At 45.9% G+C, this 25712-nt stretch overlaps 1 protein-coding gene across 1 annotated transcript in view; it reads left to right on the forward strand.

Annotated features, from left to right (window-relative positions):
* The window catches only part of LOC121535647, a 174984-nt gene extending 164976 nt beyond the window's left edge, over positions 1 to 10008 (forward strand). The window contains exons 9-15 of the mRNA XM_045205909.1: positions 3666 to 3787; positions 4871 to 5049; positions 5811 to 5904; positions 5965 to 6058; positions 6451 to 6655; positions 7020 to 7518; positions 8202 to 10008. Coding sequence (XP_045061844.1) covers positions 3666 to 3787; positions 4871 to 5049; positions 5811 to 5904; positions 5965 to 6058; positions 6451 to 6655; positions 7020 to 7518; positions 8202 to 9173 — 2165 coding nt within the window. The 3' untranslated portion in view covers positions 9174 to 10008. The remainder of the gene's footprint in view (positions 1 to 3665; positions 3788 to 4870; positions 5050 to 5810; positions 5905 to 5964; positions 6059 to 6450; positions 6656 to 7019; positions 7519 to 8201) is intronic.
* The last annotated feature ends 15704 nt before the right edge of the window (positions 10009 to 25712 follow it).

Raw genomic sequence — 25712 nt, forward strand, 5'->3', positions numbered from 1 at the left:
GAATCCTAAATTAACCCCTTAATGTCATAGCTATTAGCGTAACACAGTGGTAGCCAGTAGCGGTGCGTGGGTAAAATAACGGGGGAAGCCAAAGCCAGAAATCACTGGGGAAGCCAAGCCAGAAGAAAATGCCATATTACAACCTGTGTTGTGATAATTGCGTTGTTTGCTCTATAACCTGATAGTTAATATGCCTTGACACCGTGATGTACCGTGCCTTCGGAAAGTATTCAGACCCCTTGACTTTTTCCACATTTTGTCAGGTTACAGCCATATTCTAAAATTGATTAAATCGTTTTTCCCCTCATCAATCTACACACTATACCCCATAAGGACAAAGCAAAAACAGGTTTTTAGAAATTTTAGCAAAAATAAATAAATATGAAATATCACTTTTACATAAGTATTCAGACCCTTTACTCAGTACTTTGTTGAAGCACATTTGGCAGCGATTACAGCCTCGAGTCCTCTTGGGTATGACGCTACAAGCTTGGCACACCTGTATTTGGGGAGTTCTCCCATTATTCTCTGCAGATCCTCTCAAGCTCTGTCAGGTTGGATGGGGAGCGTTGCTGCACAGCTATTTTCAGGTCTCACCAGAGATGTTCGATCGGGTTCAAGTCCGGGCTCTGGCTTGGCCACTCAAGGACATTCAGAGACTTGTCCCGAAGCCACTCCTGCGTTGTCTTGGCTGTGTGCTTAGGGTCGTTGTCCTGTTGGAGTTCAATCTTGGTTTCATCAGACCAGAGAATCTTGTTTCTCATGGTCTGAGAGTCCTTTAGGTGCCTTTTGGCGAACTCCAAGCGGGCTGTCTTGTGCCTTTTACTGAGGAGTGGCTTCCGTCTGGCCACTCTACCATAAAGGCCTGATTGGTGGAGTGCTGCAGCGATGGTTGTCCTTCTGGAAGGTTCTCCCATCTCCACAGAGGAACTCTGGAGCTTTGTCAGAGTGACCATTGGGTTCTTGGTCACCTCCCTGACCAAGGCCCTTCTCCCCCGATTGCTCAGTTTGGCCGGGCGGCCAGCTCTAGGATGAGTCTTGGTAGTTCCAAACTTCTTCCATTTAAGAATGACGGTCACTGTCTTCTTGGGGACCTTCAATGATGCAGACATTTTTTGGTACCCTTGCCCAGATCTGTGCCTCAACACAATCCTGTCTCGGAGCTCTACGGACAATTCCTTCGACCTCATGGCTTGGTTTTTGCTCTGACATGCACTGTCAACTGTGGGACCTTATATAGACAGGTGTGTGCCTTTCCAAATAATGTCCAATCAATTGAATTTACCACAGGTGGACTCCAATCAAGTTGTGGAAACATCTCAATGAGGATCAATGAAAACATGATGCACCTGAGCTCAATTTTGTGTCTCATAGCAAAGGGTCTGAATACTTATGTAAATAAGGTATTTCTGTTTTTTATTTTGTATACATTTGCAAACATTTATATAAACCTGTTTTCGCTTCGTCATTATGGGGTATTGTGTGTAGATTGCTGACATTTTTTTTTTTATTGAATCCATTTTAGAATAAGGCTGTAACGTAACAAAATGTGGAAAAAGTCAAGGGGTCTGAATACTTTCCAAAGGCACTGTCTAGGCATAAGGCAGAGACAATAAGAAGATATTGGCAGAATAAATTCAAATCACAAAACCAGAGAGCAACATCTATCCGGTGAAGTCCACAAAGCATATTGCATGTAACAAACAGTTACGTGTGTGTGTGCGCGTGTGCTTTTGTGCAAGTAGAAATAACATGTTGACTCACCCTACTTGTAGAGAATGCCAATATCATCCTCATCTCTTTCATGTTGACGAAACAGTCTATGACTGTATTTTATTTTTTTATTTTTTTATTGTATTTTGTTTAACTAGGCAAGTCAGTTAAGAACAAATTCTTATTTACAATGACGGCCTACATCGGCCAAACCCAGACGACGCTGTGCCAATTGTGCTCCCCCCATGGGACTCCCAATCACGGCCGGTTGTGATACAGCCTGGAATCGAGCCAGGGGGTCCGTAGTGACACCTCAAGCAGTGCCTTAGACCCATGCGCCACTCGGGAGCCCAATAATACAGTACACACTTTTATTTTTTGTTGTCCTAGGCTACCTGGCTAAAATGCTTGCTCGCTAGCCTAACTTCCATTCATGGGCAACGGTGAGCCAGCTAGTTAACATTACCATACTACATCTAGCTACATATTGAACTTCCATCCTCTCAGGCCAGGGGCACAACAATGTATGAATTTATGTTTTGATCAGAGTCGCTGTTATAATCATTGGCCAGTACGGAGAATTAAGTAAAGGTCCAAATCCCTATCTTTTTGGGTGCGCCAGGACCCTTCACAGTTGAGCTCACTCAGTTTAGCTCAATGCTGATTGGCTATTATTATTATTGTTAATTTTTTTATGAAGGTAGGCCAAATGCACGCTTGCTTCCCTTGCATTCAATGCTATGGGTGGCAACAACGTCATACTCTTTTTGACCAGACAGCATCAGATAGATGGGCTACACATACAGAGACAGAGGGGCGCTGTTTCACTCGCTAGGATGCTTTCTCCTGTGGGATACATTCAGCCTCTTGCGAATTGAAGGACAATTATGAAACACAGAGAGACTAAAGATGTTATGTTTTTTTCTTGTGGAAGCCTGGCTTCTCTTGGCATCCATGAATACACACATTTACGTCATTTAGCGGACGCTCTTATCCAGAGCGACTTACCACTGGTGGTAGCAACAGTAGTGGTTAGTGTGGTGACAGTGCTGGTCTTTATTTAAGCAGTGCTACGGGCAAGTGGGTCTTCAGTAGTGGTAATACTGCTGCCAGAGTTGAATAATGAGCTCTATCAGTTAAACAGACCATTGGCGGCAGTATCAGTATTGCTATCTGACTTCGGGAGAGCCAGTCTCAACTCAGTGGCCAGAGGCAGCCACTCTCCTCTCCTCTCCTCTCCTCTCCTCTCCTCTCCTCTCCTCTCCTCTCCTCTCCTCTCCCTCTCCTCTCCCTCTCCTCTCCTCTCCTCTCTCCTCTCCTCTCCTCTCCTCTCCTCTCCTCTCCTCTCCTCTCCTCTCCTCTCCTCTCCTCTCCTCTCCTGCCAATACACTGGGAGCTCATTGCAATGTGGACCCATGGCTCCAGTCCATAACATGGTGTTACTGAGTGTAACACAGTCCAAAGAGAATGTATGGTGAGCTGCCCAAAATATGTGTGTGTGCGGGCCAAAATGTGTGTGTCGACTCGTGTGCAGTCCAAATTGTGAGTTGGTGCATTCCAAAGGGTGTGTGCGTGTGCGTGTGGGTGTGGGTGCGTGAATGCAGCTTGGACTGTGCCCTGGTGTAACTGCTTTGCATGCATGTCAGCTCACCTTACATATCGCCTTTGCTGGAGCTTTGAAAAGACTGTTTGGTGTGGAAAGAGAGGGATGGAAAGCACTAATTCCAACGCTCTATACTAAAACATACCAATCACCTGCAGATTTAGCCAGATTTCTAAAACATCACATAACAAATGCTAGATTTAAACCAAGCCTATTACAGGCAACCCTGTAGGCTAGATCACGAGGATACACTAGCGGATTGAGCAGCAGAGTTGAGATGTGTTGGCCACTCTGCAGTCTTGGAATGCTCTCTGTTGTGACACAGCTGTTCCTGGTTCCTCTCCCCCAGACAACCCCAGCCAGGTGTCCAGAGTGGTGGTTGCCATAGAGACGCTGGACCTGAATGACAATGCGCCTGAGCTGGACAGACAGTACACAGCAGCCATGTGTGACTCATCAGCCACTGGACAGGTCAGAGTGTGTGTGTGTGTGTGTGTGTGTGTGTGTGTGTGTGTGTGTGTGTGTGTGTGTGTGTGTGTGTGTGTGTGTGTGTGTGTATCTGTATGAGTGTATGTGTGTGCTTACAGTATGTGAAAACTCTGAATATTCTTGTCGATTCCGTCGATCATTTTATCCACGCTTCCATTCCTTCTTAGCTTTTTCCATGTTTCCATGTTGTCTCTATTCCAATAACGTGTTGTCTTTGTCTATCTGTTCGTTCTATCGGTGTCTGGGTTTATGCCCTCTTTTGTGTTCCTGTGTCTTTGTTTTTCTGTCTCACGATCTGTGAATCTACAGCAACTGTCTTGCAGGGAAGAAACCCATCAGCCAACTGTTGTATAATGTATCTGAAAATAATAAATTTTTTACAAGGACATTAAAGTACACAAAACTAATAAAGTGTAATAATTTAAAAACCCTTTCAAAGTGAAAGCCCTAGCTACTGCATAACTCAGAAACGTCCTAACATCTTATTCTAGGTCTGAATCACTGCAGTCTAAAGGCCATTAAAGAGGTGTTGTATTGCCTTTTCGCCACAGGCAGTGTTTAAGAGAGTCCCAATGGTTTAAGCCGAGATAATATTCACTAGATAGAATATTATTATTTATTTTCTAAGTGCTTCTCTACAGTCGGAACCCAATCTTCATAGATTATATACTGAATGCCAACCAAGTCATTCCCTTCACAGTTAAGGTTATATAATTACTTCCTTCTTGATTTGAGAGGTTTTATTTGTTTGTTTTGATTAGGTAAATGCTGAGGTCACACAGGGATGTGGGCGGTAGTTAAAGTAATGCGTTGTTACAAAGTACTCTTTTTATATATTTTTTATTTTCTCTATTGCCCTCCCCCTCCTATCTCTTTTACCTCTCCAATGCTATCTTTCTATTTTCTCTCTCCTTGTCTGTCTCTCTCCCCCCAACCTTCCTTCACCCTCCCAATCAATCCGCCTCCTCCTCTCTCATTCCTCTCCTCCTTCTTCCTCCCCCCATCCTCCCTTCACACCTCCTTCTCTGTATCTGGTCTCACACTCGCTCTATCTCTTCCATTCAGGTGGTGCAGGTGTTGCGTGCGATTGATAGAGATGAGGGAGGGAATGACAGTGCTGTATATTTCAACATCCCTCCAGAGTCCAGCGTCGCCCTCAACTTCAGCGTTAGAGACAGTGGAGGTATAGTCTCTCTTTATGTCTCTCTCTCTCACACACACTTCCCGTCTCGCTCCCCCTTTCTCTGTCTCGCCCCCACTCTCTCACCCTCACTCCACCCATCTCATCCCTTTCTCTCTCTACCTATCTCCCCCTACCTCTCTCTCTCCTCTCCTCCCCTTCTCTCTCTCTCTCTCTCTCTCTCTCTCTCTCTCTCTCTCTCTCTCTCTCTCTCTCTCTCTCTCTCTCTCTCTCTCTCTCTCTCTCTCTCTCTCTCTCTCTCTCTCTCTCTACCCTCTCTCTCTCTCTCTCTCTCTCTCTCCTCTCTCCCCCTACCTCTCTCTCCCCCTACCTCTCTCTCCTCCCCTTCTCTGTCTGTCTGTCTGTCTCACTCTCTCCCCTACCTCTCTCTCCTCCCCCTCTCTGTCTGTCTGCCTGTCTATCTTGTCTGTCTGTCTGGCTGTCTGTCTGTCCCCTACCTCTCTCTCCTCCTCTCTCTCTGTCTCTACCTCTCTCTCCTCTACCAACCATCTCACAGCCTCCGTGCCTCCATTCTGTTATCCTCATCCCTTTGTGTTTTCCCTGTTGTTTACCTTTGCCTCTACTGTAAATCCATCTTTTCAATGCACTCCGACACATCCTCTGAGGGAAGCTGTGGGAAGCTATGGGAATAACATTAAATGGTAGAGATTTCGTTCAATTCAATTGAGTTTCTTGCTTTTTTTTTCTCATGTTGTGTTTTTCCCTCTCTCGCTCTTCATCCAGGTCCCACTGCCACCCTGTTGCTCCTGTCTCCCCTGCAGTCCCTCTCCCGCTCCTCCTCTCCTCCTCCTCCCTCACGCTACACGTTCCCCTGGTGTTAAGGGACGGGATGTCTGGCCTGACCTCCACCGGGACTGTCACCGTGTCCATCTGCCCCTGCCTGAGAGGAGGGGCCCGGGCTGGGGAGAAGGAGAGACAGGAGAGGCAGACGGAGGGAGACTGGGAGTGGGAGAGAGAGACGGTGTGTGTCCCCCAGCAGTCTACTTCCCCCTCCCCTGGGCTCAGCACTGCCGCCTTGCTGGCCATCTTGGCCTGTGTCGCCACTCTGCTGGGTAAATATACTGTACAGCAGTGTTACTCAAACCTGGTCTCAGAGACCCAGATCCACAGGGTGTGCAAGCTTTCATTACAACCCAACACTATCACGCGTGATTCAAGAATTGATGATTAGTTGATTAGTAATTTTACTGGGAAACACAAACCCAACTAACATTACATTGGAATTTTTCTGGGAATGGCCCACTTTATTCCCAATGTGACTGGGCTAGTCCAGTACACAATATATCTCTATCTGACTGTCTGGCTGTGTCTCAAAGTCAATTACCGATTTTAGCATGCAGGACAGATATGATATACCAACACTCTCTCTTGCTCTCTCTCTCCCTCGCTCTCTCTTTCTCTGACTCCCTCTCTCCCACCCTCCCTCCCTCTCTCCTCCCTCCAGCGGTCAGTGCCCTGTCCCTGTCCCTGCGCCGTCAGAAGCGGGACTCTCTGTCTCCCCTGGAGGAGGATGATGTGAGGGAGAACATCATCACCTACGATGACGAGGGAGGAGGTGAGGCCGACACGGCCGCCTTCGACATCGCAGCGCTCCAGAGCGCCCCCCACAGCTCACGCAGGGGATACCGCACCCTGGACAGCAGGAACATGTGAGTGTGTGTGGTGTGTGCAGTGTGTGTGTGTGGGTGTGTGTGTTTAGTTGAAAGCTATGCTGTGCAAAAACACACCCAGACAAAACTCCAGTCCTCAAGAGTTTTCACAAGAGTCTCTCTAAGACTGTATTGATCCACTTAGGTCATTGATTGCCTCAAAACTCCCTGCTCTAATCAGCCTCTTAACTAAAAAAAATAAAGAGGAAAACCATTACATTTTATTAGACACTTTGTTGGGCACCACCTACTTCCCCTTACCCTACAACATGATCCACTGTGCTGAGTGAGATCATCTGTCTATACTGTGCAATCCCTCATTGGTGTGTGCTCCTATGTAAAGCTGCTATAACATGTTGTCTAGCCTTGTCACACCCTATCTTCTGTCCCCCAGACGCTACTCCCAGCACATCCAGGACAAGGCCCGTGCATACAGCTGGGCCCAGAACCCAGCCCTGGACCCAGCCTACTCCGGCCCTGGAGGGCCCCTGTATGGCCGCCTCTGCTACAGCAGCCACACCCTGCCTGTTCTCCGACGTACTCCAGGGGGCCAGTTTGAGCCGAGCCTGGCTGAGCTGGCCTACCGCTTCCCTGGGGGCCACCCAGACCACTCTCTAGTCATCCAGAATCAGGGGGCCATGGTGGGGGCCCTGGAGCCAGGGGCCGTTTACGTAGGCCCAGCTGAAATGAGCAGCAGAGAGAGTAGAGACGGAACAGGCCCAAAGAGCGGGGTTAGCACTTCAGATGGAGGGACGCCACGGACCAATAACAGCCAGGAGAGGGGTGACGGGGGAGGAGCAATGAGCAACTGTACAGAGAGCAGTAGTGAGCAGCAGAGCCACAGTCAGGACTCGGTGGACTGGGTAAGAGACGGACACTGTATATGACAACAAGTGAATGAATGAACGAACCAATGTGTTATCATTTGACGTGGTTATAACACTGCTGATTTCTGAGAGCAGATGATGATGAATATGTATTATTTTTTATGTTTTGCTTTCAGAAGATTTCTGTCTCTTTCTTTACTTTTTAATGTTTGGTCTCTTGATTTCCTCCTCCCTCTTCATCCCCCTCTCTCTCACAGTGCAGCTCTTTCTAGTGCTTCATTAACCTGCTGCTTCTCTTACCTTCTCAACTCTGTTTCTCTTTCACTCTCTCTATCTTGCTTGTTCATTGTCTGTCTATTCTTATCCTGTCTCTCTGCCTTTTCTTCCTTCTCACCATTTCCTTTCTCTCCCTTGTCCTTCTTATCTCCCTGTTTCTTACATTTGCCCTTTTACTTACTCTCCGGCTTTCTGCTTTAATTGTTTCCCCAATTCATCTCTCCATTCGCTCCTTTTACAATTCTCTCATCACCTCTTGTTATCCTTTATCTTCTACATCCACTTAACAGTACCGTTCCCTGTCCCTGTCCCGGACTGACCCTCCTCCTTCTCCCTGCCCCCTTGCCCTGTCCCTGTCCCGGACTGACCCTCCTCCTTCTCCCTGCCCCCTTGCCCTGTCCCTGTCCCGGACTGACCCTCCTCCTCCTCCCCGTCCCATGCAGGTCCAGTCTGAGACCCTCCCCCGAGAGAGGGAGCACACCCTGGTCCTGACTCGCTCCGGCTCCATGGCTGGTCAAAGTCACGGTGGCGCCTGGGTGTGTGACTCAGCCACCCTGCCCATGGCAGGCCGCAGGGCCTTCCGCGCCAGCCTGTCCCCCAAACGCACTGGCTCCGGTTCAGCTGAAGCAGAATCCTCTGGTGGTGGATGTGGTGGTGAAGGGCATGGAGCCAACGGCCCAGACGGCCAGTCTCAACAGTCAGCCGCCTGCAACTATGCCAGCATCCTGCAAGGGAAGGCAGCGGGACGGAGGCAGGACTACCCCGGGAGCCTGGGGAGGGGAGGGCTAGAGATGGGCAGCAACTTTGTGGTGGCCAGGCCGGACAGGGAGGGTGGAGGGATATCTCTGACCGGGACTTCTTGCGGGGGGATGTACCCAGAAGGGTTCATGGCTGACTGGCGGGACAGGATGGGTATGGGGGCATACGTTTTAGGAAGGAGGGATATGACCCCCCACATGCTGCCCTTCCCAGGGCAGACCAGGGGCGCATACGGGGGCATCATGGGGTACGGGGCAGGGTGGGTCCCAGGGATGGAGGCGGTGAGAGGGGGTCCAGTACCAGGTGGTCATTCCTTGGCCCTCAGGGTGGGTGAGTTCCTCCACCTGCGTCTGGCTCAGGTCACCTTTGACCCCTCACAGCCGCCCTATGATTCAGTGCAGATTTACGGGCTGGAGGGAACAGGGTCGCGTGCAGGCTCCCTCAGCTCACTGGAGAGTGAGGGAGAGAAGGATGCAGAGAAGGAGGAGTGGGGAGGAGGGCTGGAGGAGTGGGGTCCGCAGTTTCAGGAACTAGCCAAGCTGTTCCGAGATAGAGAGAAAGAGAAAGAGGAGAAGGAGAATGAAGGGGAGGAAGAGGTAGAGAACAACAAAAAAGAGGATGAAAAAGAGGAGGGGGAGAAAGAGGAGAAAGACTGAGAGGGAGAAGGAAAAGGAGAGAGAACGAAGGAGGGGTGGTTAAAAGGCAAGCAGAGCTAGAATAATGGGAAGAGAAGTTAAAGGAAGAGAGATGAAGAGGGAGAGTAATAAAAAGACACAGAGAAAAATTTGCCCAGGGAAGGCGAGGGCAGGGGAGGGGAGGGCAGGGAGTGATTGATATAATTTAAAGCAATAAGTGTTGAAAGGTACTGAGACAATGTGCATGGTGTTTCTCCACTGAACAGCAACCATTTGTTAATTGGTCTGGACAAAGAAAAACAACCTAAACATCCAAGAAAGGATTTCATTCAGAAAGTCTGTACACCTATAGAATTAGAAAGAGACGAGAGAGGGAATTTGTTTGTTTGTTTGTTTGTGTGTGTGGAGGGGATGAGAGAGAGTGAGAGTGAGAGAGTGAGAGAGAGGGAGAGAGAGAGAGAGAGAGAGAGAGAGAGAGAGAGAGAGAGAGAGAGAGAGAGATGGGAAAATAATGGAACCTCAGCTAATATTTTTTGGGGACGATGTGCAAGCAAGACAATACATTCAACTAGGGAGTATGGAAAACTAGGGTACCACACAGAAGTGATATAAGATGAACAAGACAGAGATGGAGAGGAAGGAGAGCGAGGGAGAGAGAGAGAGAGAGAGAGAGAGAGAGAGAGATTGTACAGAAACTGTTGCATTTATTTGAACTGCAGAGGCAGAAAAGTGAATAATTCAACTCACTACTGAAAACGATGAATAATTTAAATCCTTAAAAATATTATTTTCTCACGGAGACGCATCACCGGAAAATAGACATTCTGAGAAATTAAAATGATTTAGTGATATGATCTTCCCTGACTTAGCTGTGAGTTATGTTTTTTTACACACACCCACCCCCCCCACACACACACACATACACGCACACACATTCACGCACACACATTTACACACTCACAGTAATACTCACTTGTGTTATCAGGCATTGATTGTATAGTAAATCACTAAAGCAAAAGTATTACAAGATGCATTGATTCTGCGTATGAAGTGATGAAAAATAAATCTCTTCTATGTCTGTATGTATGGAGGAGAAACATTTGACTATTATACTGTATGTAGGGAGGAGAGGAGAGACATTTGTAAATGTTTTATGCAAAACCTCCCCCTATTCAATCAACATTTCTTGAGGACCATGTCTGCATGATTTTAGAACAATCTTAACCAACCGCCAACCAATTCACACTCTGAACACGGTTAACTGTCCAATCCATAACTTCCATTTATCAGTGAAGAGTTGTGTCAGATGAAAACCAGCAGATCCAGTGAACAGAAATTACTGGGGTAGTGACTGGGGTCGCCCGTAAAGGTCAAAGGTTTGAGGTCAGGATGAGAATGAGCTGTTTTTTCAGCTGGAATGCACTTTTAAACTGTGTGACGTTCAATATTAGACTATGAATAATGTCATAATAAAAAAGTTGGTGTCTATGGGAAATAACTACTCTTCTACTCTATGTATATGCATTTGTAAATATCACTGAATACAATTGTTAAAAGATAAGATACTTGTGTAAAACAATACGTGTAAAAAACTGTCACGTTCAAAACGGATCACTGTTGGGACTAGACCTGACTTGGATTAATATTTGAACAGACTTGACTTGACCTGACCTTAACTGGACAGCCCATGCATTTTAAATTAGGGCAGACCACACTATAGAGTTGTGTGCTGAACCCAGGTTCTCATGGAAAAGCCAAGTATTAAATAAAATACATTAATGCTCTGTCTTTAACCTGGCAAAAAGTGTTGTAGCCTACAGAACATGCTCACTAGTTGTCTTCTTCAGCCATGTATCTGACTAGAACCTAGAAGCATTGCATGCAAGATTATGTGAGGTAGATTTCCAAGCCAGCATTTCAGCTGTAGACCAGCATTTAGATTAATTCCATTTCAATTTAACACCATTGAACTGGACCATGAAAACTGCCCTATGCAGTGTTCTATTCTCCAATACAATTGTCACAATCCAATCCCTGAATTGACTGGAGTTGTAATGGAAATGACCCCAAAGAATATATATATATATAGCTATTGCTCACCCCAGAAATAAATGTGGAACATTTTACGGGGACACGAGGCAGCCCACAGAGACTGCTGTCAGCTTGTGCTTTATGTACCATCTCCAAAAGTTTTGCACTGTTAACTTAACATTGGCTCAGGTTGTGACAAACCCCCTAGTGAAACGAGAAAGTCTACACGATCACCATAGAGACCATACTCACTTCTCCGTACCTGAGCCACATTCTCTACAGCCCTGACTCGTATACACTGTGTCACTGTGTAAGGTCCTGTTGGAATACTCAAAAAAATACACCCTACCTTCATTTACATTTACATTTACATTTTAGACATTTAGCAGATGCTCTTATCCAGAGCGACTTACAGTAATGAGTGCATACATTTTTCATACTTTTTCGTACTGTGCTCCATTCCTAAGCGTGATCTCTGATTAGTCAAAGCTATGAAAGGGAACTCTGACTTTCACCTATTGAAATTGTGTCAGATCAATGATTATTACTTCAAGGATGGAAGGAAGAAAGGATGCATTTCGAATGTATTCAAACAGGGCCATGGACTTGACCGGACCCTGCCAGGAACACTGTAGTAGTGCACAATCACTGGAGGGGAGAGGGGAGCAGGATGATGGGGAACAGGGTCAGACCAGAGCAACCATGGTTTAGCTGGTCAAACCCCAGTCCTGATATAGCTAGCCTCCATGGTATTGTATAGTCTAGACACCATAGTGGAGGCTATAGAGGTTAGCCATATCAGGGCTAGTCAAACTAGTAGTCTGCTGAGGGGAGGACGGCTCATAATAATGGCTGGAATGGAGTAAATGGAATGGTATCAAACACGTGTATTTTTTTGTTTTTCATGTGTTTGATACCATTCCATTCACTCCATTCCAGCCATTATACTCCATTCCAGCCATTATACTCCATTCCAGCCATTATACTCCATTCCAGCCATTATACTCCATTCCAGCCATTATACTCCATTCCAGCCATTATACTCCATTCCAGCCATTATACTCCATTCCAGCCATTATACTCCATTCCAGCCATTATACTCCATTCCAGCCATTGAACTCCATTCTAGCCATTATACTCCATTCCAGGCATTATACTCCATTCCAGCCATTATACTCCATTCCAGCCATTATACTACATTCCATCCATTGAACTCCATTCTAGCCATTATACTCCATTCCAGCCATTATACTCCATTCCAGCCATTATTATGAGCTGTCCTCCCCTCAGCAGCCTCCACCTGAGTCAAACTCCACTCAGGGAATAACCACACACCTGTAAAACACCTTCATACGCTGTGGAATATGCTATGTAGTTCACGCCTCGCTGGCCACGTTGTGTGCATGAGCGTTGCAAAATAAATGTACACATACATTTATATTAAATTCAATCATTTCCCCCACACTGCACACGTGCGTGAATTAGTGTCTGCGTAGCCAAGCGCTAAAATAGAACTTGCTCCACGCGCTGCAAGTGCCATCGTTATTGGATATCAGGATGATACAAACTCACGTGGTTTATTGAAAGTCGATATTAATAAAAGTTAACTAACTAAAAACTAACTAGGTTTCCCTTTTTATCTGTGGATTAGCTGTCGGAGTAGAGAAACACATGGTTTTTGTATGATCTGGGTCAAAATTCTACAAAGAACCAGCTAAAAAGGGGACCATATGCATGATCAGGTACAAATAACAACCCAATGTTAATCTCCCAGGACAAACTCCTAGCAACAGCTATCTAGCTTAATGTCCATGACCGTCTCATGTGTTTTGACCTGTCCCCAAGTTAATATAGTTGGTTCACAGTTGGTTTTTGATATTTTAACCTACGTGTTATGGTCACGTCTGGTGGGGATATACAAAATCAACATGCATACGATGGCGCACGTGGACTCGCGTGTGGCTGGTGTAGTCAGCATGTAAGTCAGAGTGATGCTTCCGCTGATTGATCTATATCTGGAGAGGCCTTGGCTTGGAGTGCCGCTGTCACTAAACTACTTGATTGAACTGATTGTCACCTCCGGAGGAAAGGGAAGGAAACACCAAATTGGTCCAATCAAAGGCATGATTAGTTGAATCAGTCGCCTCCAGTCACAGCGGCACTCCAGGACCAGGGCTTACTATTCCCGGTTAACTTTTTAAAAAACGATTCAGAGTCAGAGAGGAAAGTCAGATTGTCAGGAGATTTATCAAGCTGTTTACCAAGACCATTAAATGCTATTGAAAATATAGTGCATTGTAATGGCAGGTCCTGACATACCTACATGTAGTGTTTCAGGGGTGTGTGGTTCTACTCTGTGTGTGTTCTGGAGGGATGTAGGTCATGAACTTTGAACCCCACCAGACGACCCCAGGTTCCATCTCCCTTTGGGACACGATGTTGATAAAATTCCACGATGGTGCGCTGAATAAAGTGTATTTATTATTCTGTTGTATTTTTCCTTTTCTTTTTTGTAAATTTTAATAAAAAAGGATGTGTTTCAATAAAACAATCTCACTAATCTTATTTGTATTACCTTTGAGAGAGTGTGTGTGTGTGTGTGTGTGTGTGAGAGAGTGTGTGTGCATGTGTGTACACGTAGGTGTGTGTGACTGTGGGTTGAGTTGGCAAGGCAAAAAATATTTGAAATCTCTTCAGAACCCGAGACGGAGTGTGTTCTGACTCCCAGATATGGAAACACCTTGTCTGTTCTGATCGCCTCTGCTCTAGACAGGGGATCTAAGGTCAATAAAGGAGGACAGAGAGTTCTGGAGCTATCACACACTTTCAGAAGATACAAGATACTTTTCTGCTTGTTTGCCCGGTGACAAATGGACATTGTGAGCTCAGGAGTGCTGCCAAAAAGGCCCGAAAATAGAACAAACCTGACAGGGTGCACTGAACGTGATAACATACATTTACCAAACCCACAGCACTCCAAAGCTAGCAGAATGACAGTGATTCCTCTGTGTTGACAAACACAATGTGGAGATTGATTTATTTTCAAAAGTAAACACTAGTACAATGGATTATTTTTGTTTACCTAAGTTATTATTTTTTAGAAGGGACTCTGTTAAGATTTTATTGGATTTAAGTACACATGCCCAAGTCAGGAGACAGGAACTAAGAGAAATACTCTATTATCAAATAATATTATTCTAATTGCATTATATACATTCTACAAAAGTGATTGTTTAATAACAACTGACAGTATACAGTTCACTGAAATGTGAATTTCTATTATATTGTAATAAGACAGCTCAGTACAGTAGGCTTGAACTGTATTTGATTCGCAAGAATGTACTGTAAGACCTAAAGGGCATTCTCAGGAATGTACTGTAAGACCTAAAGGGGATTCTCAGTAATGTACTGTAAAGCCTAAAGGGGATTCTCAAGAATGTACTGTAAGGCCTAAAGGGGATTCTCAAGAATGTACTGTAAGGCCTAAGGGGGATTCTCAGGAATGTACTGTAAGACCTAAAGGGGATTCTCAGTAATGTACTGTAAAGCCTAAAGGTCATTCTCAGGAATGTACTGTAAGACCTAAAGGGGATTCTCAGGAATGTACTGTAAAGCCTAAAGGGGATTCTCAGGAATGTACTGTAAGGCCTAAAGGGGATTCTCAAGAATGTACTGTAAGGCCTAAAGGGGATTCTCAAGAATGTACTGTAAGGCCTAAAGGGGATTCTCAAGAATGTACTGTAAGGCCTAAAGGGGATTCTCAAGAATGTACTGTAAGGCCTATAGGGGATTCTCCAGAATGTACTGTAAGGCCTAAAGGGGATTCTCCGGAATGTACTGTAAGGCCTAAAGGGGATTCTCCAGAATGTACTGTAAGGCCTAAAGGGGATTCTTGAAAACACAAGGAACCAAACAAAACACTATTATGCTGTACATCAGTAATGAAATGATCTGTGTTCAATTAATACGAATGGACACACTTATGACAAAACTACACTACACACAGTGCTGCAGGGACAAGGTAGGCTAGACAAGCACTCTGATATACTGTACACTACACTACACTACACTACACTACACTACACTACACTACACACAGTGCTGCAGGGACAAGGTAGGCTAGACAAGCACTCTGATATACTGTGCACTACACTACACTACACTACACTACACTACACTACACTACACTACACACAGTGCTGCAGGGGCAAGGTAGGCTAGACAATCACTCTAAAATACTGTACACTACACTACACTACACTACACTACACTACACTCAGTGCTGCAGGGGCAAGGTAGGCTAGACAAGCACTCTGATATAATGTACACTACACTACACTACTCTACCCTACACTACACACAGTGCTGCAGGGGAAAGGTAGGCTAGACAAGCACTCTGATATACTCTACACTACACAACACTACACTACTCTACCCTACCCTACACTACACTACACTAGACTACACTACTCTACCCTATACTACACTACACTACACTACACACAGTGCTGCAGGGACAAGGTAGGCTAGACAAGCACTCTGATATACTCTACACTACACAACACTACACTACTCTACCCTACCCTACACTACACTACACTACACTACACACAGTGCTGCAGGGACAAGGTAGGCTAGAAAAGCACTCTGATATACTGTACACTACACTACACTACTCTACCACTACACTACACTACACTACACTACACTACACACAGTGCTGCAGGGACAAGGTAGGCTAGAAAAGCACTCTGATATACTGTACACTACACTACACTACTCTACCCTACACTACACTACACTACACTACACTACACTACACTACACTACACTACACACAGTGCTGCAGGGACAAGGTAGGCTAGGCAAGCACTCTGATATACTACACTACACTACACTACTCTACACTACACACAGTGCTGCAGGGACAAGGTAGGCTAGACAAGCACTCTGATATACTGTACACTACACTACACTACACTACACTACACACAGTGCTGCAGGGACAAGGTAGGCTAGACAAGCACTCTGATATACTGTACACTACACTACACTACACTACCTACACTACACTACACTCATTGCTGCAGGGACAAGGTAGGCTAGGCAAGCACTCTGATATACTGTACACTACACTACACTACACTACACTGCACTACACTACACTACACTACACTACACTACACTACACACAGTGCTGCAGGGACAAGGTAGGCTAGAAAAGCACTCTGATATACTGTACACTACACTACACTACACTACACTACACTACACTACACTACACACAGTGCTGCAGGGACAAGGTAGGCTAGGCAAGCACTCTGATATACTGTACACTACACTACACTACTCTACCCTACTCTACCCTACACTACACTACACACAGTGCTGCAGGATTAAATCACAGAGCACAGGGCTGGTGTGTGTTCAGCGGGAAGCCATTACATGGTGATTCCTCATTCTGTTTGATCCTAACTGATACACTGAATCCCCCATAGCCACATTACTGCCTATGTGCAATGTGTGTGTGTGTGTGTGTGTGTGTGTGTGTGTGTGTTTGATAACAGCCTCTGATGGTATCTGTGTCAATAAATAAATATTTACAAAAAAAATTTAACTTGGGGTGGAAACACAGTAAGTCACACAAATGTCCTGTCCTTAAGACAAGTACAGAATTGAACCCTATCTTTTCCCCACTGTTTCTCTCTCCCTCTCCCTCCCCCATATTCTCTCTCTCTCTCGTTGGAGTGCATGCTGGGAGTGAGACGTGAAGCAGGAGTGATTGTGAGAGCGACTGGAATTGTTTTCACTCTATTGGGTTTTGGTGTGTATATATTTATATTGATTAGTTTAGTTGTTTTAAGGTTATCTTGTCTAACTATCACTAAGCACGTATAGGGGTGGTGGGATTGTTGAGGTTGTTTTTCGAGGGCACAACCAGCGGGTGAGGCTGGTTGCAATGGCCACTCGCGGAAGTTTGGAGTTTGAAAAACTTAGTCGGCGACATGGAGTAAAGATTCCTGCTGCGGCCGGGTGTTCAGTGGAAGAATGTAGTTTGGCAGTGGGTGCTATCATTGGGTATGATAGCATCAAATCAGCCTCAAGGATGAATAGCGCTGTGGTGATATTTTTAGATTCCATTGAAAAGGTGAATATGATAGTTGAGAGTGGTGTTGTGTTGCGGGAGACGCAGACGCCGGTATTTCCGCTTATGAATCCGGCGAAGAAAGTTATACTTTCTAACGTGCCACCATTTGTTAGAGATGAAGTGTTGGAGCGAGAGTTATCTCGTCATGGTCAAATTGTATCTACAATAAAGAAGGTTCTTTTGGATGCAAATCTCCATTGCTGAAACATGTCGTGTCTCATAGGAGACAAGTGCATATGATTTTTAAAAAGGACATTGATGAACTGAATTTAGCATTCAGTTTTAAGATTGATGGATTTGATTATGTCTTCTACGCTTCTACTGAATCAATGAAATGCTTTGGCTGTGGAAGAGAGGGGGCATTTGGTGCGTAATTGTCCCGAGAATGAGCGCGCAGATTCTGGTAGCAGCTCTAGTGCTGGTGCAGCTAATGCACCACCGCGAAGGGATGAACATGCTAAGGGTGCGGGTGCTGGGGAAGGGAGGAGGTGGGCAGATGTGGTAGGAAAAGTAGGAGAGGAAGGCAGTGTGGATACGGGGGCAATGGTGGTAGATCAGAACAAAGAAGGAGGGGAAAAAGTCGGTGAGATTGCGACTGCCGTTGCTGAGGTGGTGCTGGAAAATGAAATTGGAGGTCAAGAGGAGATTGAAATAATGGAAAAGGAAGCAGCTGTTTTCAAAGTACCGAGGAGTAAGAGGAAGAATGTAAGGGGTGGTGAAGGGTCTAATTCCAAGAGGAAGGTAGAGATTGATAAATCAGTTGAAGATAAACAGGTTGTAGAGATGGTGGAGTTTTCTTCTGGGGAGGATAAGCGAGAGTGAGTCATCTGATGCGTCACAACAAAATAGTGAGATAAATGGGGTGGAAGGGAGGTATGGGATTGAGAAAGTACGTCAATTTCTGAAGTTGACAAAAGGGAAGAAATATATGCAGGATTATAATGTAACAGATTTTTTCCCTGAAAGTGAATTGTTTATTGAATCAGCAAAGTTTCTGATGTCAAAAATAACAGGGGGAGGTTTGACAAGCCCTGAAATTGCTAGACTCAAGAAAGTGGTCACGAGAGTGATAAGTGATGTAAATTCCTAAAGAAAATGAAAGAGTTCAGTCGCAGCCTTAACTCTGTAAAGAGATGTGGTTTCGTGTCTTCCTCTGTATTTTTTTTTCCATCCATGAGCAGTTTTAAGATTTTTTCTTTAAACCTAAATGGGGCAAGAGACGTTAAAAAAAGAGCCATAGTGTATGAGTTAATTAGGGGAAAGGGAAGTGACATACATTTTCTACAAGAAACGCATAGTAATTTGGAAAATGAAGTTATCTGGCAACAGGAGTGGGGGGGGGGGACAGTGGTGTGTAGTCATAAAAACTCAAAAAGTGGGTGTGTGGCCATCTTGTTCTCAAAAGGGTTTTTGCCTTTGTCATATGAGGTTGAAGAGGTAGTTGAGGGGAGGTTATTAAAAGTTAGAGCAAGGTATGAAAACATCACTATGTGTCTGATAAATGTATATGCCCCAGTGGTGGCAGTTGAGAGGGTATGTTTTTTAGAGACATTATCAAATACCATTGAGAAATGTAATAATGAAGATTATTTATTTATTGCTGGGGATTTTAACTGCACAGTCAGTGATTTAGATAGAAATCACAAAGAACCTTATATAGCCTCAAGGACTTTTTAAAAACGCCTCATTGTAACACATGAACTGTGTGATATTTGGCGGAGTCAACATGGAGGCACCCGACAGTACACCTGGGCGCATGTGAGAGAGAACACCATCTCTATGGCCAGGTTAGATAGGTTTTATTGTTTTGAGCATCAATCTCAGGTCTGTAAATCAAGTGTGATAACCCCAGTGGGATTTTCTGATCATTGTTTAATATCAGAGGTGGTGTTCATTAACGATGTAAAACCCAAAAGCGCATATTGGCATTTTAATATAACTTTATTGAGTGATGCTCACTTCAGGAAATGTTTTAGTTTTTTCTGGGAGAGGTGGAGGTCTCAAAAGACCAGTTTTGTATCCCTTCAACAGTGGTGGGATATAGGGAAAATCCAGATTCAACAATTATGTAATCAATACACGAGGAATGTCACCAAGGATATCACCAGATCAATGAAAGCCCTAGAGACTGAAATAGTGGAACTCATGACGTTGGTTGAGACCACAGAAGATCGAGGCCATACTCAGGCCCTCAAGAGGAAAAAAGCTGCATTGGCAGACCTGCTGGGTATCAGAGCATAGGGGGCATTGGTGAGAAGTAAGTTTCAGGGAATCTCTGAAATGGATGCCTCATCCAAATTTTTCTTTGGTTTAGAGAAAAAGAATGGACAAAGAAAAATTATTCATTGTCTCAAATCAGCTGTTGGACAGGAGCTCACTAGCCCTAGTGAAATTTGAAAGAGGGCAGTAGAGTTCTATGCTGAGCTCTACAAGTGTGAGTACAATGAGGATAAAACAGTGACACAGCAGTTCCTTGATGGGCTCCCACAGGTGGCTGCAGAAGCTCAGGTTGAGCTAGAGCAACCATTGTCTTTGCAGGAGCTATACACTGCATTAAAAGGCATGGAAAATGGAAGGGCACCATGCATTGATGGGCTTCCCGTTTACTTTTTAAAGTCTTTTTGGGCTATGTTGGGAGAGGATTGGCTAGCAGTAGTTAATGATAGTTTAACCGGAGGGTTACTACCAATAAGCTGCAGAAGGGCTGTCCTCACCCTACTGCCCAAAAAGGGTGACCCTAGGGAGGTGAAGAACTGGAGGCCGGTGGCTCTATTGTGCACTGATTATAAGATCCTGTCAAAGGCTTTGTCCAACAGGCTGAGGGAGGCGATGGGGCAAATCATACATACGGACCAGTCGTACTGTGTTCCCGGCAGGCAGATAGGGGATAACATTTCTCTGATTCGTGATTTTGTGGACGTCTCTAGGGCTATTGGGTTGGATGCTGGTCTAATTTCAATTGATCAGGAAAAGGCATTTGACCGAGTTGAACATCAATACTTATGGCACACTTTTGAGGCGTTTGGGTTCAGCTCTGGTTTTATTGCCATGATAAAGGTGATATATGGTGACATTGAAAGTGTATTGAAAGTTAACGGTGGTTTGAGTGCTCCTTTTTAAAGTGTGTAGAGGTATTAGGCAAGGATGTTCTTTGTCGGGAATGTTATATGCCATTGCTATAGAGCCACTACTAAATAGCATTAGAAGTCGCATTGAAGGGGTGTACCTTTCAGAGGATATTCCTCCTATTCGTCTCTCAGCCTATGCTGATGATGTAGTTGTTTTAGTGAAAAATCAAGCGGAGGTGGATAGTTTGAGTCTAATGGTTGATCGTTTTAGGGGAATATCCTCTGCAAAGGTAAATTGGGGAAAAAAGTTGTGCTTTACAGATTGGAGAATGGTCTGGAGGGATCATGGCTTTGCCAGGGGGGCTGTAATGGTGTAAGGGAGGTTTTAAGTATCTTGGAGTGTACCTAGGAGATGAGGGGACAATGGAAAAAAATTGGATTGGGGTGGTTGAAATGGTGGAAGGGAGGATGAGGAGATGGCGTTGGTTGTTATCGCGTATGTCATATAGGGGGCGCATTATTATAGTTAACAATGTGATTGCCTCTGCACTGTGGCATCGGTTGTCAGTTTTAGAGCCACCATCTGGCCTTCTGGCTAAGATACAGGCAATTATTGTGGATTTTCTTTGGGATAAATATCACTGGGTTCCACAAAGTGTTTTGTATTTGTCAAAAGAGGAGGGGGGACAAGGTCTTGTACATCTTGCTAGTAGGGCTGCTGCTTTCCGGTTTCAGTTTATTCAAAGGTTGCTTTATGGACCGGAAAATGTGGTTTGGAGAGGGGTGGCAGGTCTTGTATTACAGCAGGTTGGGGGATTAGGTTTAAAGAAAGCTTTATTTTTGGTTGATAGTAGCCAGATTTCTAGGGAGGGAGTAACTCCGTTTTACAGAGGCCTTCTTAGGGTGTGGAGCATTATGAAGGTGTCCAGACGAACGTCAGCGGAGTCAGCGCATTGGCTGTTGGAGGAACCTCTGGTGTATGGGGCAAGACTGGATTGTACAACTGCAGCTGTTCCATATTTCTCCAAGATTCTGGTGAAGGGCAAAATAATCACCTTAAAACAGTTAATGGCCATGGCTGGGCCCGCCTTAATGGATGGAAGACGGGTGGCTGAACATTTGGGGGTGAGGTCGGAAAGGATTGTCGGACAACTGCTGGGAAGCTGCAGGAAGGCTCTGTCAGCAGAAGAGTGGGGTATGCTGAATAGTCACAAGAAGAAGGTACAAGATGAAAACGTCTCATTTCCAAGACTAGGGATTACACCCAATATCCCAGAGTCAGAAAGAAAGGCGTTATTACTGGATTTGAGAGGGTTGGAAGAGGTGGGTTTGGATGAGGTGAATGGGAAAGACTTATATAGGGGGTGTGTCAAGGTTTTGAATAAAGATACATTGAAAAATAGAAAAGACACTCCATGGAGGGTAAAATTGGGCATTGATGACAAGGTAAAGCCAACATGGAGAGCACTGTACAAGCCACCGTTACAAAAGGGTACTGGGGATATGCAATGGAGGGTTTTGCATGGCATCATTGCAGTTAATGCTTTTGTATCTGTTATTAACTCAGATGTGTTAGGCCTACTGCTGATAGGTAGCTCTCTCTGCTCTCTCCCTCCCCTCTGTCTGTCCTTGATTGCAGGAGTGAAGTCTGGTGTGCGGGAGTCAGGGTTCCAGCTGCAGCTCATTCACCATATCACCTCAGCCTTTAAGACCCGGTCAAACTTACCACTCATCGTCAGATCATAGTCAAGACGACCATGTTAGTCTCGCTGCCGACTCAACCTGTTTATTTTTGCTCTTTGTGTTTTGGCCTGTTCTATTTACTTTTTCTCCTGTGCCACAGATATTTGGAACCTGACTCCTGCCTCCGCTTCACTCCTGCCACCACCATCCTGCTCTCCATTACCGGACCTCTCTTTTGGACTCACCACGGACACTAGGACATTACGGTACCACACCTGCCCTGATCTGGATCTGTTACCCTCCCTGTACCTGGACTTGCTCTTCCCATATATTTGGAAACCTGGACTTTGAACATTGTAAATAAACCTGTTAAAACTTCTCTGGCTTGGTGTACTTGTCTGCATTTGGGTTCTTATCCAGTTAAATCATAACAGTATGATCTGACCAACATGAACCCAGCAGACAGTAGCTCGGATACCACCCCAGAGTGCACTCAAATTTGGACTGCCATAGCCAATCAGGGCATTTTACTTGGCCAACATGATACCCTGTTTAAAACGATTGCTGAGGACAGTCAGGTGCTGCTTAATCAGGTTCAATTACTCTCCAATCAAGTATCTGCCCTTACTACCCCTTCAGCCCAGATCAGAGAGCCTTTTGTTCCTGCTCCAGAGCGCTATGACGGGAACATGGGAACCTGTGGCGATTTTTGACTCAATGCTCGTTAGTGTTTGAACAACAGCCCCTCACCTACGCCTCAGAAAGAGCCCGTATTGCCTACCTTATCAACTCTACTAGCGGTTCCGCTCGTGCCTGGGGATCCGCGGTCTGGGAGAGTCAGTCGGACATTTGCAACGCTTACGTTGCCTTCACCACGGAGATGAGGAAGGTTTTTGACCACCCCCGTACGAGGCAAGGAGGCTGCGAAACGGCTGTTTTCTCTTCGGCAGGGGGCTCGTGGGAGGGCGGAGATGGCAGTGGAGTTTCGGACTTTAGCAGCAGTGAGTGGTTGGAATGACGAGGCATTACAAGGAGTGTTCATCAATGCTTTGTCTGAGACCTTAAAAGATGAATTGGTGTCATATGATGAATCGCCTACGCTGGATAATCTTATTTCACTCACTATCAGGTTGGATAATCGGATTCGGGAGCGCCGCCGGGAGAGGAGTGTTAGTTCCAAGCAACCTGTCTGTCATCAACAAACTCCTCCTGCATCGTCCCTCACGGAGAGAGCCGTGTCTTCCCGAGTCGATACGAGGAGCACTGAACCCGAGCCATGGAGGTGGGTCGGGCACGGTTGTCCTCAGAGGGAGCGTGCACGTCGTATTCAGGCTCGGGTCTGCCTGTATTGTGGAGAAGCTGGTCATTTCGTTCCTTCCTGCCCAGTTCGTCCGGGGGAAAAGGGCCGCTCATCATTAATGGGAGAAGTTTTGGTGAGCCGAGCAGCGGATTCTTCCTCTTCTCCCCGCATTCTGCTCCAGGCATCCCTCCAGTGGCAGTCCCAGAATTTCTCTGTTAGTGCGCTGATGGACTCTGGTGCCGACGAAAGCTTTTTGGATAGAGAGTGGGCTCAACAAATGGATTTGGAGACTGTTCCTATGGACTGTCCGCTGCAGGCTAAGGGTCTAAATGGACAATTGTTGACCCGCATTACCCATCAGACTGTTCCTGTTTGTCTTAGAGTGTCGGGAAATCATCAGGAGAACATTCAATTCCATATTATCGACTGCCCACAGACTCCCCTGGTCCTTGGTATCCCCTGGCTCATAAAACACAATCCACACATTGATTGGGTGACAGGTAGCATTGTTTCATGGAGCACATTTTGTCATGTGAATTGTTTGTGTTCTGCTCAGACTCCTGCCAGTACTGTGCCTCAACCTCCACTGGAGCCCATGGATCTTTCTGCTGTTCCTGACGTGTATCATGACCTGGCATCCGTTTTCTGCAAACACAGAGCTACTTCTCTTCCTCCTCACCGGCCCTTACGACTGCGCCATTGACCTCCAGCCAGGAGCCCCGCTCCCAGCAGTCGCCTGTACAATCTCTCCCGGCCGGAGACGGAGGCTATGGAGGAACTACATTCGGGACTCCTTGGCGGCAGGTATTATGCGTCCTTCCTCGTCACCTGTAGGAGCGGGATTCTTTTTTGTTGCTAAGAAGGATAAGACCCTCAGACCCTGTATTGATTACCGTGGACTTAACAACATCACCATTAAGAACAAGTATTCTCTGCCTTTGATTAATTCTGCTTTTCCCCTCCTTCATGGTGCTACCATCTTTACGAAACTGGATCTACGAAATGCGTATCACCTGGTGCGCATTCGTAAGGGTGATGAATGGAAGACTGCCTTCAACACACCCTTGGGACATTTTGAGTATCGGGTTATGCCTTTTGGGTTGTCTAATGCCCCTGCTGTTTTTCAGGCACTAGTCAATGATGTCCTTCGGGACATGTTGAATCGGTTTGTTTTTGTCTATCTGGATGATATCTTGATTTTCTCAGAGTCCTCCCAGGAACATGAACTGCATGTGCGCCAGGTGTTGCAAAGGTTGTTGGAGAACAAACTGTTTGTGAAGATGGAGAAATGTGAATTTCATGTGTCTGAGACCTCTTTTTGGGTTACATCATAGCTCAGGGGGAGCTGCGGATGGACCCAGCTAAGATCTCTGCTGTCACGGACTGGCCAGCTACCTCTACCCGCAAACAACTTCAACGATTCCTGGGGTTTGCGAACTTCTAGGAGGTTCATCAAGGACTACAGCCGCATTGCGGCGCCACTCACCGCTCTCACCTCCATCTCACGACCGTTCGCTTGGAATGAAGGGGGCCGAATCAGCGTTCGAAGAACTGAAACATCGCTTCGCCTCGGCTCCCATTCTGATGCAGCCGGACCCCGACCGCCAGTTTGTCGTGGAGGTGGATGCATCCGACACTGGGGTAGGTGCAGTGTTGTCACAACGTTCTCCTGAAGATAACAAACTGCATCCCTGTGCTTTTCTCTCAAGGAAACTTTCTCAGGCAGAGAGGAATTATGATGTTGGAAATCGTGAACTGCTCGCCGTTAAGCTGGCTCTCGAGGAGTGGCGACATTGGTTGGAGGGGGCGGAACAACCCTTCATCGTTTGGACGGATCATAAGAATCTGGCTTACCTCCAGTCAGCGGTAAGCAGCTCAACCCCCGTCAAGCCAGGTGGGCACTATTTTTTGGGAGATTCAATTTTTCTCTGTCTTACCGTCCTGGGTCACGCAACGTCAAGCCTGACGCCCTGTCTCGTGTTCATTCGGCTGTTGATACTGGTAGTAACCCTGAACCCATTTTGCCTCCTACCTGCAGTATTGCAGTCATCACATGTGACATCGAGGGGATTGTTAGACAGGCTCAACATCATCAAGCTGACCCTGGGAGGGGTCCTCCTAACCGGATGTTTGTCCCTGAGTCTGCTCGCTCCCAGGTACTTCAGTGGGCTCACTCGTCTCCCCTTACCTGTCACCCTGGAGTTTCGCGGACCCTTGACTTTGTGCGACGGAAGTTCTGGTGGCCCACGATGGAGGCGGACACTCGAGCCTTCATTGCTGCTTGTACGGTATGTGCACGAAGTAAAAACTCCACCCAGGCCAGCGCTGGT

The sequence above is a fragment of the Coregonus clupeaformis genome, chromosome 21 (assembly GCF_020615455.1).
Source record: "Coregonus clupeaformis isolate EN_2021a chromosome 21, ASM2061545v1, whole genome shotgun sequence".
Lineage (NCBI taxonomy): Eukaryota > Metazoa > Chordata > Actinopteri > Salmoniformes > Salmonidae > Coregonus > Coregonus clupeaformis.